Source organism: Phyllosticta citriasiana, assembly GCF_038021145.1.
Source record: "Phyllosticta citriasiana strain CBS 120426 chromosome Unknown IWZ02scaffold_10, whole genome shotgun sequence".
Classification (NCBI taxonomy): Eukaryota; Fungi; Ascomycota; class Dothideomycetes; order Botryosphaeriales; family Phyllostictaceae; genus Phyllosticta; species Phyllosticta citriasiana.
The window spans coordinates 134,189-148,714 of NW_027117287.1; the positions used below are offsets into that span (position 1 = coordinate 134,189).

The 14,526-nt window shown below is 54.3% G+C and overlaps 4 protein-coding genes across 4 annotated transcripts; 1 reads left to right on the forward strand and 3 right to left on the reverse strand.

The window, feature by feature from the left end:
• Positions 1-1,124: 1,124 nt before the first annotated feature.
• IWZ02DRAFT_483427 (uncharacterized protein) lies at positions 1,125-2,659 on the reverse strand (the record flags this gene model as incomplete). Its single annotated transcript, XM_066769167.1, has 3 exons — positions 1,125-1,709; positions 1,755-2,441; positions 2,492-2,659. 3 exons carry the CDS (start codon positions 2,657-2,659, stop codon positions 1,200-1,202), a joined length of 1,365 nt encoding a protein of 454 aa, XP_066620612.1. The 3' UTR covers positions 1,125-1,199.
• A 3,951-nt stretch (positions 2,660-6,610) lies between these two features.
• IWZ02DRAFT_483428 (Spc98 family-domain-containing protein) lies at positions 6,611-9,634 on the reverse strand (the record flags this gene model as incomplete). Its single annotated transcript, XM_066769168.1, has 3 exons — positions 9,443-9,634; positions 7,558-9,393; positions 6,611-7,503 (listed from the first exon to the last, which is right to left on the reverse strand). Coding segments are annotated over exons 1-3 (2,799 nt in total), but the record flags the coding sequence as incomplete, so codon positions are not given.
• A 58-nt stretch (positions 9,635-9,692) lies between these two features.
• Positions 9,693-11,509, forward strand: IWZ02DRAFT_33845 (glycolipid 2-alpha-mannosyltransferase-domain-containing protein). The gene is made up of 4 exons (XM_066764215.1): positions 9,693-9,913; positions 9,968-10,231; positions 10,282-10,906; positions 10,970-11,509. The coding sequence occupies exons 1-4, from the start codon at positions 9,757-9,759 to the stop codon at positions 11,124-11,126; spliced, it is 1,203 nt and encodes a 400-aa protein (XP_066620614.1). The 5' UTR covers positions 9,693-9,756; the 3' UTR covers positions 11,127-11,509.
• Positions 11,510-12,020: 511 nt separating this feature from the next.
• Positions 12,021-13,667, reverse strand: IWZ02DRAFT_492250 (RGase B; the record flags this gene model as incomplete). The annotated part of the gene is made up of 3 exons (XM_066769831.1): positions 12,021-12,088; positions 12,146-12,923; positions 12,990-13,667. 3 exons carry the CDS (start codon positions 13,665-13,667, stop codon positions 12,021-12,023), a joined length of 1,524 nt encoding a protein of 507 aa, XP_066620615.1.
• Positions 13,668-14,526: the final 859 nt, after the last annotated feature.

Sequence of the window (14,526 nt, forward strand, 5' to 3'; positions counted from 1 at the left end):
GAACACTGGCGAAGTCTGCGCGATTGACTGCTCCTTGTGCGCTCACAAGGTCCTTGCAAGAGTGTGAATTCTGCGCCTTCTAATGCACCATGAACACAAATACGTTTCTCACTACTCAGTGATGTCCACGCGCTCGACTGATCCATGACCGTACGCGCGTTTTCTCATTGCTCTACGGAGTCCATACGCGCGTAGGTGTCTCCATTTGCGCCTTTGACTGCTTCCTGGACGCTCACAATTGACTGCTCTGTAAAAGTCCACGCAATTTCCTCACCACTCAATCAACCCCGCCTCCTTAGCTGCTTCAAAGACACCCGTGCAGTCTTTGACATCCTTAGATCCGCAGAAGTAAGCAAAGCCCTCCTGCGCCACTGCGACGCTCGTTGGTTTCTCAAGAAAGGGAACATCATCCTCAACTCCACGGTGGCATTCTGGATCAAAGGAGACGCTCATCAACTTCGTGCCATCTCGCTCTCAGTCCGGACCCAAGAGCCTGACAAAGTACGAGTTGAAGCGGTGGTAGCCTGGACAGACATAGGAGGGGATGATTTGCATCGGTGGGTCGTCCGAGGAAGAACTTTTGGCGCGGTTGTAGTGTGCCATACAGTCTTCGGTACTGGCACTCGGGCCAAGGAAGTGGAGGTCAAAACGGACTTTGCTCACGTCCAAATTGCTTAGCAGGAGATTTGTATGCAGCAGCTTCGCGGGAGCCCAGGATTCAGGTTTCTCAGCTCGAGAGACATCTTAGATAACGAGGACCTGGTATTGTGAATCCCAATGTCTTTGCGAAGAATACAGAGCAGAATCGTACATGGAACAAGAAGAGAGGTGGGAGGCTGCATTTGCCACACCAGTAGCTCAGGCCAGAATGTCCATTATCATCCTCGCGGTATCGATAGCAGTCATGCACGCGAAAGGGGGCTGAGCCCGTCAATTTGCGACGCTTCGTTCCAGAGCGCGAAGGCATTGTTTAGATCGACTTCGAATGTTGTGCGCAGGAGGGAACGGAAGTTGTTCGAGGTCCGCCGACGAGAACTTTTAGGTTATCAACATATGAATACACGTGCAGTAGTCCCGTTGCTTAATGGAATTGGAGACTTCATTCGCTCAGTTGCATAATATTCCTTGCATGCTACTCCGCTCTTCTATTTACTCAGTGGAACTCACCTTGATGCTTCATGAACGTCCGCTGTATATTCTCACCACTCAGTCAAGCCTTTCGCCTTGGTTGCTTCATAAGCGGCCTCAAAATCATCCCTGATGCTCCTCGCCGGTGTAGACTCAGACTCATATAAATCCTTGCAAAATTTGCTGACTTCGTCCAGCGTGCACCAACGCTTGGCCACAGGGAGCTTCTTCGCGCATCGCTTGGACTCAACAGGATCAAAAGCCACGCGGTGCATTCCAACATCAGCATCGTCTTCCCACTTCGGCTTTGTGATCATGAATAGGTAGGAGTGGTAGCTCCAGTCGTTGTCGCGGTTGTATGATGGCATGATGCGAGCGGATTGGTCTTCAGGAGGGTTTTCCTTGGAATGACGGTAGATCACAATGCAGTCCTCGATCGTAGCTTGCGGACCAAGGACATGAACATCGAAGCGGATGGGCTTTGAAGCCATGCTGTCATCGAGAATCCTTTCTCGAAGGTGCTTTGCGAGTGCTTCCAGGTCCGACTTTTCCGCTCCGGATAGATCGTATGTAATAAAGAACTGAAGCAATTAGCGCAAGTCCTAGACAATTTGGGGCAGAAATACCTGGAAGGAGTACAAAGACGGAAGTCTGTAACCAGCCCAAACGCTCAGAACCAAATGGCCATCATGTGCCTGAAGATGTCGAAAGTGATGGTTGAGATTGCTCTGGCAAGGAGGCGTTACGGCGAGAGAGGCCACGATGTCGACAGGTTCAACCTTCGTCAAGTTGACTGGACCCGAGAAGGATTCGGAGTTCCAGTCGGTCAGCCCCGCCTGTACAGCTGTTTTGTACACGCCCTCACACTGTTCTCTGTAGTTGCCATCTTCAGACGGCATGAGGTAAACGTCACCACAGAGCGCGGCTGCATCGCCTGCCGTAATTCTTTTCTCCATCACATCAGGTTGACCAGAGCTCATGTGATCGAATGCCACCTCTTTCAAGCCAACTTCATCGTCCTCCCAATCGGGATCGTCGATCTTGAAGAAGAGACAGTGGTGGTGGAGGTAGTCTTCGGAAACGTACGAAGGAACGATTCGCATCGACGGGCCGTCAGGTGGGTTCTCCTTGAAGCGGCGGTAGTGCGCAATGCAATCCTCTGTGCTGGCGTTGGGGCCGAGGAAATGGGTGTCCAGGCGGGTGTGAATGGCTCCTGGATCCCAAGTGCTGTCGGGAAGTTTGTCCATCAGCTCACGCGCGAGAGCCTCCAGTTCGGAATCTTTGGCCCCGGACAAATCGTAAGTAACGAAGATCTATAGGAGTCAGTACGCTGATGGAACCATGAACTCATGTTTGGTCGTACCTGGAAGGAGTAGAGAGGTGCAAGGCCGTCTCCCTCCGCATCCGACCAATATCTTAAGGTGAAATGACCTTCAGAGTCGCGAATGTGTCGATAGAAGAGTTTGGCCTTTCGGGGAGCTTTGCCGCCGGTGCAGCGGCGAGCCATTGCCTCAGTATGACTGGGAGCCATAGCTCACAAATCAGTCGATTCTTCCAGAGTTGTATGCAGTTGGCGACCCAGAGGCTGTAGTGTCGAGTTTGTTGTAGAAGTGTTTTGCGGGCGCGAAGCGTCGCGCAGTCACCTCCGCCTGCCTGCGCCTATTTTTTCACGTGACTGCCTGAAATCAGCGCCCGCCGGACGGTGCACAATTCTCACACTTCACTGATGAAATCATCGATTGGGCGAGCATCCAGCCGGGAATGAAGATTGTCCCGAGACACATTGGCGGAAGAGCGCCAACGGCTGGACCGGAAGAGAAACGAGAATATCGGCAACACCGGGACTTCATCAAGCAATAATGGACAAGCGAAGCACCAAAACCTCTGACAAAGAGCGACGAGCAAGACTACACGAAGGAAACCAGCTTCCATGGCCAAAAGATAAAGCAAAGAGCAGGGAAAGGACAGGCAAACGCCGCCTACGGCTCCGCAGACTTGTCTTCGCCGAGCCCCGCAATCTGGAGAAACACTCAGAATCTCTTTTCGAGCTTTGTCCAGATCATTCTCTATTTGCATTATGCTGTCCTCCTTTGCCCTCCCTCTAGCTACAATGTTTGCGCCGTGCGACAAAGCAAACCGGCACAAGCCCCTGAGCCGTCGGATACCTGTTCCACTTTAACATTCAAAGCGTATGTCCAAGGGAAACGAACCTTGTGTGACAATTTGGTATTGCCTCATTCTCGAATAGAGCAGACAAAAGTCGGCAAGGTCGCTAGTCCTCCTTTACATCCTTCACTGCTTTCTTTTGGGCCTTGGATGCCGGATTTCCTACGTAATCCCTCCTCCACTCCAGGCTTATATGAGAGAGCCGGACTTCCACCTTCCCATCTCCCACAGGCGAGGCATCGTAGTAGATGTGGAAGTCGCTGCAGGTATTTTCTTTCTCATCAGACTCAGTCTGCACAATGACGTCGATGCAGTGGCACCGAAGCGCCTTTACAAAATGCAGGGAGTTGCTGCTGTATGGTTATCAGCAAGCTTGCTCCAAGTTCAAGCATTCAGGAATGTAGGCTGTTGCGCATACAGCATTGTGGCACTGGCGAAATCAGGCATGTTGTCGTCCTGGATAGCTTCCTGAATCATGCCGATCAAGAATTCCTGTCGTCCCGGGTCTGTAATTCTGTCTGCGTGTTTGATGGCAACTGGGGGCCTTCTTCCTCGGTCCGTGATTTCATCTGCATGATTGATGGTAGTCGGAGGCTGCCGTGGCGCCACCTTGGAGGAAATCCAATCGTCAAAACCCATGATTGATGAGGATGTGTCTAGGTGCGGTGAAAGAAGGGATTTATTGCTTAGAATCACAAAGAGCTTTAGAGGACCGTGTAGAGATATTGTCTTGCAAATGCTTCTCTTTTATCCTCCCCTAGCCCATCCCCACATTTGCGCAGTCGTTGGTGGCTGATTGAGCGCGACGTGGGATGCCGCAGGTGGTCTTCGAGAAATTCCGCCCTCTCCACTCATTTCATCAAAGACGAAGATATTGAGGCAGTGGTTGGTGGCGCATCAAACGCGACGTGGGATACAGCGAGTCGTCTCTGAGAATTCCGTTCTCTCCACTCACTTCGTCAAAGATGAAGCTTTTGATGCATTCGTTGGTGGCGCACACTGAAACAGCTTCCGCGTCTCAACGGGGACGCAAATTCGAATGTCTGGTTTGCTTGACGCGACTTGCACGACTAACCGTCCGCTATCGTGTTGGCCACGTGGAAGTAGATGTCCAGCGTCAATGCGTCCCCATAACTTCTTTCTCCATTCTCTCCACTAAATCCCCCCCACTTACCCCTAAACCATAACACTAGACTTCTACATCCTTCATAAAGTCCACCAGTATCCCATGGATCATAAAGAGATTCCTCATTCCAGCACAACACCCCATAGAATCTATCCAGTAAGCATAAAGTAAAACAAGTCTTGACCAGTTAGGATATGAGCATCTAAGTAGAAATTCACCTTTAAGTCATCAAGAAGGAGAGTGGCGAGAAGATATGGTCTTTTCTCCTTTGCTAGAAGCAAAACTGCTGAGTGAAGCAAGAAAGAGTCCGCGATCGAGCAGCTTTTATACCTGCAGATTGACTGACGGGTGGCTTAGGCACTGTACACGACTACCCGCCTACTAAGCATGTGCACTGTTGCGTCGATGACACAGCATGGCTCCTCGTCTACTTCTTCTGCGTATAAAAGAGTTGTGGACTACGCGGGATCAGACATGGTAACGGAGTTCTGACCTAACTCTCCAAAAACGCCATGAACAAGGAATTCGACTTTTGGGAGGGTTTCTTTGTCTTTGAAACCAGTGTTCTCCGGCTAATTGGGAGTCGGCAAACCAGCTCCTCGCTTTCAAACAATGATTTTGGCCACCAAGAATAAATGGTAATGGTACCTGGAGTTAGCAGACCATAGTGAACGAATCACAGGCGTAAAGTACGGGTAAAAATCAACGCAATGCTAGAAAAACACCACCCCCCTCAGCACAGCGAAGTCAGTCGAATTTCTTGTCGATGGCCTAAGCCGCTCGCAACACGCTCACAGTACCCTGAAACGCACTCTACAGAAGTCCATCAGCCATTCTCTTATACTACAGAAAAGCCGATGATACGCTCCCGAAGACGGAGCATGCGGACGTCTGTGCCTGCAGTCACAAGCCGACTAACGCGCGCGCGTGATGCTGACCACTCCTGCTTGTGCCACCTTTGCCTGAGGGCGGGTATGAATTGCTTTGATTTTCCTCACCTCTGATAGACAGACAAGCGGCGCAGCTATCGAACAAAGATAGGCCAATAAATCAAGCCAAACTTGGAGGGCAGCATGCCGTCCTAAAATTGAACTACGCGGCGTGTTTCCTGGGCGTTGTGGAGAATACTTGGGTCGTATTTTCACGCTTGTATGAGCAGGTTGCGATGGGGATGGTTTGGGTTGGTGATGGAGAGTGTTTAGGGAGGTGATTGATGGTTTTTGGTTGTAGAGGGATGATGCTGTGTGTCGTTGGAGTGCTTCGTGCCTTCCAGCATGGAGTGGACGATGTAGATTTGGCGACGCGGGGAGAAAGAAGGGCGAAGAAGTCAAGGTTATGATGGCAAAACCCATCTAGTATTTATTGAAGCACTGCCGGTGATGAATTTTGAGTGTGGGTGGGTGGAAGATATGCTTTTATGCTGTGAAAGGGGGCCCCTTCACCTCCAGAGGTCCTGACCCCCGGCCTCACCACGTCACCTCCCTCTCTCCCAGCTGACAGGCACAAGGGCAAGGCAGGTGCAACATCAAAAGCCCTCCGCCCTCCAGCCTCTGGCCTCCACACTAGCATGTGCGGTCATCTCCACGAAATCTCTTGGATATAAACCCCACAAACCACTCGCCTCAATCCACCACAACGGCCAGCAACCAAGCTGACGCAGAGATTCACGGACTGATAAAACTGGAGGCCTCAGCTACCGACCGGTAATTTACTGTTCTGTGGTCTGCGCTGTCCAACGAGCAATCCGACGACTCTTTTCTTGAGCCAAGGGTTAGATCCTCTGTTGTCTAGAGCGAGACAAACAGCGGGCGCCGTCATCATTGCACGACGTTGTCGCGTATCATTTGTAGAGAAGGAGCCGGACGGCATGAACAGGGGGTGAAGGAAAGGAGGATGGTGAGGCGGTGGCTGTGGAGTCTGAGCGGACGGCAGCAAGAGGGCGGAAGTTTCTCGTTTGCTGTGATTGAACTCCAGCAGAAGGCTTAAGACAGCGAGATGAGGGAAGGAAGAAGCTGAGCTGGACGGCTTCCTTGAGTGTTTTATACCCAAACACTCCAATCAATGCGGCACACGGTCACACGCTCCGGGGGTCTCACAATCACACTCCACGTCCACACTGCTGGAATACTGAATATGACAGAAAAAGTTCCCACTTGCACTTCCCCTCTACCACTCTACCTCCCGCCCCCTCTCCCCTGCGCCACTGTACATTGCACACCCTCCCACTCCAAGCGCTCAGCCAACATCTCCCAGCACAGCTCGTCGCCCGCGCGACTGATGCCACGCAGACCGGCAACGACGAAGCCGTGCAGCTGTTCAAACTGCACGGCCATGTGCTGGAGCGAAGAAGCGAGCGAGCCGGTCGACGGCGAATGCTGCCGCGGGGCGTTTGCCGCAGACGAAGGATTCAGATATTTGGTTGACTTGTTTACTTCTTCGTCATCGTCGTCTATGTTGATATTGATGTTGTTGTCCTCCGAGTCCGACGACGAGGATTCCTCCACCAGAGCGATCTGTAGCCCGGAAATGCGGCGATTGTCGCGCGGCCGCCGGTCGCGACGGCGATACGTGCCCGTGGTAGCGGCGCTCGCAACCGTCGCTGCGCTGCCTCTTCTTCCCGTGGCCATTCCGTGACCCACGCCCGCAGCGCTTTCGCCCTCACGACAGAGATCCACAAAGCGCACCGCCAAGTCGAGCAGCTCGACGACGGCGTCAGCAATGGGCTGCAGTGCGGGTGTCAGCAAACAGCGGCGTTCGACATCCGTGACAAAGGCGGCGTGCAGGGCGGCCATGGCGTCGATATCGTCGGCGGCGACGAGGGCAGCACGCAGCGCAGATGTTGACGAAGCGATGGCGGTTGTTGTCAGGTAGGCGTGTAGTGTGTCGGCGAACCAGAGCAGCCGGTGGCGGAGGAGGGTGCGGAGGCGCGTGGAGCGGTTGTGAGTGGTCGGGGAAAGGGAGATGGATAGGTTGGCGCTGCGGAGGACGTGGCGTGCGCGATATGTTTGCAGGAGGAGTGTGGAGATGCGTTGGTAGGTTGGTAATGCGCTGCGTTGAATTACGTTGGTGATGGACCAGGGGAGCTGGAGTGGGTCATGGTTAGCGTCTGTATAAGACAGGAGGAATGGTGAACATACAAAGTAGTCTATAGAAATGCTAGCAAGCGCCTTTACGGAGCGCTTCGACTCTTTTATCGCCGCGATTCGCACGCCCAGTTTCTCAGGACTCACGCTGTCGACAAAGCCAAATACACTCCTGGCGATTTCAGTCAGGAGATAGCGGTCGTTCCAGCCATCGCGGTTGCGGTCAATCTTGTCGAACAGGGTGTCGGCAAAGGCCTGTAGCAGCGTGCCGTCTCTGGAAAAGTAGACGTACTCGAGCGCATCGAGCGAAGTCCAAAGCCCGCAGTTGGCAAAAAGCTGCTCGCGCAGGACCGACGAAGCAAACGTGTATTTGCTCCTGATCCAGTTCTCAAACGCCGAGTTGAAGAGTTCGGAGAAGGAGACCAGCGGCATCGCCGACTGATCAGGCGTGACCATGCCACCACTGCAGATGGTTTCGAGGTCGAGACGCGGCTCTTCTTGCCCGGTTGACACGGCGCGGTCGTATTTTCCCAGCTCCCGTAGGAAGACGACGCTTTTGCCCGAGTTGAAAATCTTTCTAGCGGCAGGCTGCAGGAAGCTGGGGGCATGCAGCCGGCCTTGGCCATCTTGCCGCAGCACGTATTGATCGTGCCACAGCGAGGCGGCGTCGCTGCTTTTGTCCGCCGTGCCCACAAAGAAGATTTGGTCATCTGTTCCTAACTCACCCTCGGTCATCCATCTCCTTATTGGGTTGAGGTATGTCTGGAGGCAGGCGAAGAAGATGCGGCCAAGAAAGTTGAACAAGTCAGCTTCTCCGGTCATCTGAGCCAAATTGATTTCGTCGTAGAGTGCTTCGAGGAGGACAAATGGCGTGGTTTGAACTTTTTGGGACGCGTTTTGTATGAGGTACTTGAGACGGAGGCGGGGGCTGGCTTGCGGACGGACTCTACTGAGGATATCTGCGATAGACACGGCCACAGCTGAGGAGTCGAGGTACGTTGCCTGGAGATTCGAAAGAAACTTGTCAAACGACCTGATTTCCTCCAACACGGCAGCCCGGAAAGTCTGCAAGAGTGCTATGGATTGGGAGACTTTTGCCCAAGAACGGAGCTGCGAAAGCCCTGTACCAATGTCTGCATATTCTTGTAGATGATGTCTCCACGTGGAAGTCATGACGTGACTGACGGAATAGCTGGCATTGCATCCTATCTTGTTCGAAGAATCTGACTTGTAAAGAGATGTGGGAAGACCGGCAAGCATAAAGAGCGTCTCCCGCACAGCTTGCAATTCCGTCACGGTTACTTGGTCCGTCGTGCTTGATAATTCGTGCTCGTGTCTCCAGAACTGGCCATCTGCAACTTGCTGCAAAGGCCGGGAGTCTGGCGCAACGATGCAGGTTTGAGCAGCAGCAATCCAGTCGTCATCATCCAGCGATGAAGCCGGCGTGATTTCACGCCTACGCGACTCTTTCTTTTGCTTGGGCTCTAGCGAAAGCTCGTCGTCCGAGGAGGGAGTGTAGTCGACATCATCCCAGATGCCCTCTTCATCAAGAGGATCTTCTGCGACAATATCGGCCCACGTGAGCGGAGGCGGCGGATCAGCAGGCTTGAGCTTTTCCAAGTCATCCACCCGAGACTTGCTCACTGGATCGCCCTGGAGATTCAAAAGCAGTGTTTGGATTTCCGGGATCCATCTGGATGAGCGTTTGGACAACTCTTTGAGGCGGTCGGAGAGAGCCTCGGCCAAGTCTTGCCGGTCAAGGACGAATAACTTTTCAACCAGGCCTTCGTAGCTGGCCTGCACGTCAAACTGGTTTACACGCTGCCATTGCTGAGAGCGCAGACCGCGGAGAAAGGCGTCTCTTGACCGCTTGAGTTTACGCGTGTTGCCCTGGTGACGATCAGCATCAAGCTCGACGAAAGTTGAATGTATAGCAGACCTGGGCGGAGACGCCGACAATGTTCACAAAGAGGTCGGCGCCAATATTGTTTATGGTGGCCGAGTGAGCCATTACATGTCGTTGGCCGTGGTCGGGTGTTGATGGGAGACGCGCCACGCGTCACGTCACAGCCGAGTGGCACACTACAAGGTGCCGGCAGCTGTGGCGCATGCTTGTGGCGACCAATCAGGACGAGGCGGCGAGCTCGCGGATAGGAGCAGCCTCATGTTCCTTGAACCAGGGCTGTCGAGCAAAGTCCTCCCAAAGACCGCAACCTCAGGTCGCCTGCCTGTGGACACTACCTATCCTACACCATGGCCCTGCCACGGGGTCTGCGCGCCCTCGCCGCGATCACCCTAGTCCTTTTTGTCGTTGTCCTTTACCAAGTCTTTTCCGGGTCAACGCCTAGAATATCGCTCCCAACCTCCGATACCAAGACGGACAAATGGACCCACGACCCCCAGAGCGAGGGTACGCAGCTCTCCCAAGCCCGATTCTTGGTTCTTGCATCTGACCTCCCTCTAGTATCCGGCGAGCCTGCCGGCGAATTGAGACGAGTCGAAGGAAATAACTATGCGCCCGACAACCCCAACTCGGACCGCATCAACGCCACCATCCTCTCCCTGGTGCGCAATTCGGAGCTCGAGGAAATACTGCAGTCGATGTACGACTTGGAGAGGACATGGAATTCAAAATTCAACTACCCGTGGACGTTCTTGAACGACGTGCCATTTACGGAGGAGTTCAAGCGCAAGACCAAGGCCGCTACCAAGGCGGAGGTGCGCTATGGTACGTCATTAGACCACCGGACATTGGAAACAGCTTGCTGATGTCTACAGAGCTCGTGCCCAAGGAGCACTGGGAGGTACCGGCCTGGATCAACATGGACCTGTTACAGGAGTCGGCCCAAGTACTCAAAGAGCAAGACGTGCAATACGCCGAAAAGGTCTCCTACCACCAAATGTGTCGCTGGAACAGCGGCATGTTCTACAAGCACCCGGCGCTGCAAAACTACCGCTACTACTGGCGCGTCGAGCCGCACGTCCACTTCTTCTGCGACGTCGACTACGACGTCTTCCGCTACATGCAGGACAACAACAAGACGTACGGCTTCACGGTCAACATCTACGACTCGCCGCAGAGCATCGCGACGCTGTGGCCCGAGACGCTCAAGTTCCTGGCGTCCGACGACCACGCCCGATACCTGCACCCTAACAACGCCATGGACTGGTTGACGGACGCGAAGCGCCGCGAGGAGCACAACCTGCTGGCCAATGGCTACAGCACGTGCCACTTTTGGAGCAACTTTGAGATTGGCGACATGAACTTTTGGCGCAGCAAGCAGTACGAGGAGTTTTTCCAGCACCTGGACCGCTCGGGCGGCTTCTTCTACGAGCGCTGGGGCGACGCTCCCGTGCACTCGATTGCGCTCGGCCTGTTTGAGGACAAGAGCAAAATTCATTGGTACGTCCTCCCGTAACCCTGTGCCCTCACAACCCACGGCTAACACGCACGTACGTCATGCAGGTTCCGCGACATTGGCTACCAACACGTCCCTTACTTCAACTGTCCCAACTCGCCCAAGTGCAAGGGCTGCTCGGCCGGCAAGTTCACTGACGGCGAGGCGTGGCTGAACAAGGAAGACTGCCGTCCCAATTGGTTCAAGTACGTGGGCATGGACTAGACAGACGACGCACGGACAGCAAGACGGACAGACAGAAGATTGCAAGCAAACCGCGTCGCCAACCTGATGAACGAGAGACCGAATAGCCGTGTGGGCTGGGCTGGGCTGGGCTGCACGAGAGGCGAAAGAATCGTCAAAACCTTGTACAAAAAATTCAATATAATCGATCGCCAAAGAGGATGGTGGCTTAGGTTGCCGGCTGGCTGGCTGGTCCTACGACGATGACGCTTGAGGCAGGCAGGCAGGCTGCTTCCTACTCTCTGGATACTTCCTTCCTTGTACCTGCACGACGACGCGACCGCAGTGCGGGGAACCACGAAAGGAGGCAAGCCGAAGCATCATCTAGCCGCTGCCGTTGAGGTATACATGGCATGGTACGAGCTAGAATAGACTCGGTGCGGGTTCGATTGTTTTGCAAGTCGATCGGTGTTTGGCGGCGTTTGGAAATGGTGGATGAGCGGCACTGGTGGTGTTGTTTGTTAATACCGAGTCCACTGTTGTTTCAATTCCCCCTTTAATCCTCTCATCTACCGTAACTTGCTGTAGCAAGTGAGTGGTAGGTGAGTGGATTATCGGGTTCCTTGGGTTGGTGTTGTTTTGTCCGAGGGTGGTTGATTGAGAAATAACTAGCAGCGGGCCCACATTACGAGGGCTCGGAGGCAAGAATTGAACAGATTGTTGACACAGACAAAAGGTTATCCTTCTATACTGTGGGAATGGAACGAGACGCTGCATGTTCGTTCGTCGTTAGCCGCTACTCCTGTCATGCCATCCACACATGCCCTTCTTAAAGGATCTGGTGCATATATAATGTACAATGACTCTTTCCAACTACCTCCTTGTGTGTGCTCCGTCGTCTTCTCGCTTCTAACAAACCCCACACCAATGAGGAGCTTAAGCAACGGCACGCTCGACGGAGCGACGGCGTCTCCGCGAACGAACAGAAGGAGGCGGCCGTTTTACTACTGTCGTCAGCGCGAACGTAATTGGCTAAAGGGAGGCCTTCATTCTCAACTCACGGGTCTTGACAGTTTCCGCACCAACAGCAGGCTGTTGCGTCGTCGTCTTCTGATCCGCCGTCGCCACTACACCACCAACACCACCACTTCCTCCTCCTTCTCCTCCTCCTCCTCCTCCACCACCGGCCGCCAACGCCTTCAGCGGCATAATATTCGGAAAAAACATATTCGGGAACGGCGGAATCGCAATGGGCAGGCTACCGCCCGGATCTTCCGTCAAATCGGACGCGAGCGTCGGCGCGTCGAACCCGCTCGCCGGCGCATCGACGAGCTGCGCATTCGACGGGTACGAGCCACCGGTTCCCGGCTTGAGACAGCCGCCCTCGCCGTACGACGACTGGCACTCGATGCGATGCTGATTCCCCTGCTCGCTGCCCATGACGACGTCGTCGAGCCTGATGCCGGTGCACGGGGCGTTGGCGCAGACGGCCTTCAGGAAGCCGCGCTCGGCGCCGTTCGCCATTGTGCCTCTCCAGTTGGTGGCCACGACGCCGCTGATCTGCACGCCGCTGCCGGCGACGGGTCTTTGGCCCATCCAGTTGGAGTCGACGTTGAGGCCGTAGGCGTTGCTTTGGCCGATGAAGTTTTCGAGCGTGATGGCGCTTACCTTGCCGCCGCCGCCTTTCGATTTGATGATGAACATGGCGTTGGATTTTACCGTGTAGATGTTTTTGTAGTGGATGTTGCTGATGTCGGTGTTGGCGGGCAGGGAACCCATGCCGCAGCCGCCGCTCCAATTGCAGTGGATGCTTTCGACGAGGATGAACTTGGAGGGGGACTGTGGGGGGCAAATGTCAGTGTCAGCAGATAGCAGGAGGTGACGGGCAAGGGCGTGGGTGTATACTTTGATTGTCACGCATTCGTCCTTGTTGGTGATCATGCAGTCGTGGATCCAGAGGTTGGTTCCCCACACGTCGATGCCGTCGGTGCCGCCAATGTACGCATTCCGAATGACCAAGTTGTAAATCTCGCCGTCCGAGCACGTATCAATGACGAGACTGAAAGACGGCGCATCAACAAGCTTGACATCATGGAACGAAAAGTCGGATATGTCCCAGAAGCGCATCAAGCGCGGCCCAGTGCCCTGGCGCGAGTTTGACTTGTGGAACTCGAAGCCGTTGCCCTGAATGGCGCCCTCGCCCGTGCTGGAGAAGACCTCGACGTCCCTGCTGTGCTCAATCATGATCATGTTGTCGACTTTGGTGCCGGTGCGGTAGATGATGCCGTCCAGCTGCAGCGCCCAGGCGGCGCCGCCCGCCAGCTTGACCCACGTCGCCATGGCGAAGTCGCCCTTGGGGATGACGATGACGCCGCCCGTCTTGCAGGCGTCGTGCGCTTTGTAGAGGGCAGGGCCCAAGTCCGTCGACTTGTCCGCTTTCGCGCCAAACTGCGTCACGTCGCATATCTTAACGCCCTTCTTTTGCTCAATGGTTGTTTTGGGGCCGACGAGCCCGGAGAGCTGGCCATGAACCAGAGAGGGAATGACGGCGAGAGCCGTAAGGAGCGTGGTTGAGAAATGCATCTCTTGCAAACAAACAAAAAGGAGTGACTTCGGTAGAGCATGTGAGAGTTTGGCCGCGACCACAGTGGTAGTCAAGGGAGCGCGGGCACATCCATGATATTAAAGGGAAGCATCAGCAGACGCGCAGAGTCATGGTCTAGCCTAGGGGAAGAGAAGTGGAGCGATGGGCACTTTGGAAACGTCGCTGGCGCGACATGGGAAGTGTTGCAGAAATACTTATCATTTGGTTAGACTCTGGCCAGTCAGTGTGATCGCGGATTGTGTACAGCTGAGGTATCCCCGATCCCAAATCTCCCTGGCTCTTTGCTATGCACGTCAGCAGGCCTGACATGCAGAACCTGCGTTGCTCTGAGGCTTGTTCGCCTGTGGGCCGAAGCAACCAGCCTCATAAGGCTGAAATCGAGTCGCGTGCCAACCGTCAAGATGCGCGCATGTTCAGTCCCTCGGCCGGTCGGTGGGTAGAGACAGACGGGATGAAACAAGATGGCCGCCACGATCTGCCGACCTGTGTTGCGGGGTACGAGAAACAAGACGACCGACTAATTTCAAGAGCAGCCTCACGGTTAATTTTCCCCTTTGGTCACCTCCCCAGCCTTGTTCTGCTCCAGATGAAGCCGTAGAGTTTGCAGAGAGGGTTAAGCGCGAGGTTTGCGGCTCTAAGCTCTCTCTTGGTGCTCACGTCTGCCGGAATAAATCGTGATTGAAATGAGCGAGTCAAGGGTTGCTGATAATCAGATGCCTAGGTATAACTCCTTGTCTGCAAACATCTCCTCGACGTTGTTCAGATGGGCAACGCTTGCCGGCGTTGGCAGCAGGCACTCCAAAAACTCTGCGTCCATTGACATCAGAACTGGCGCGC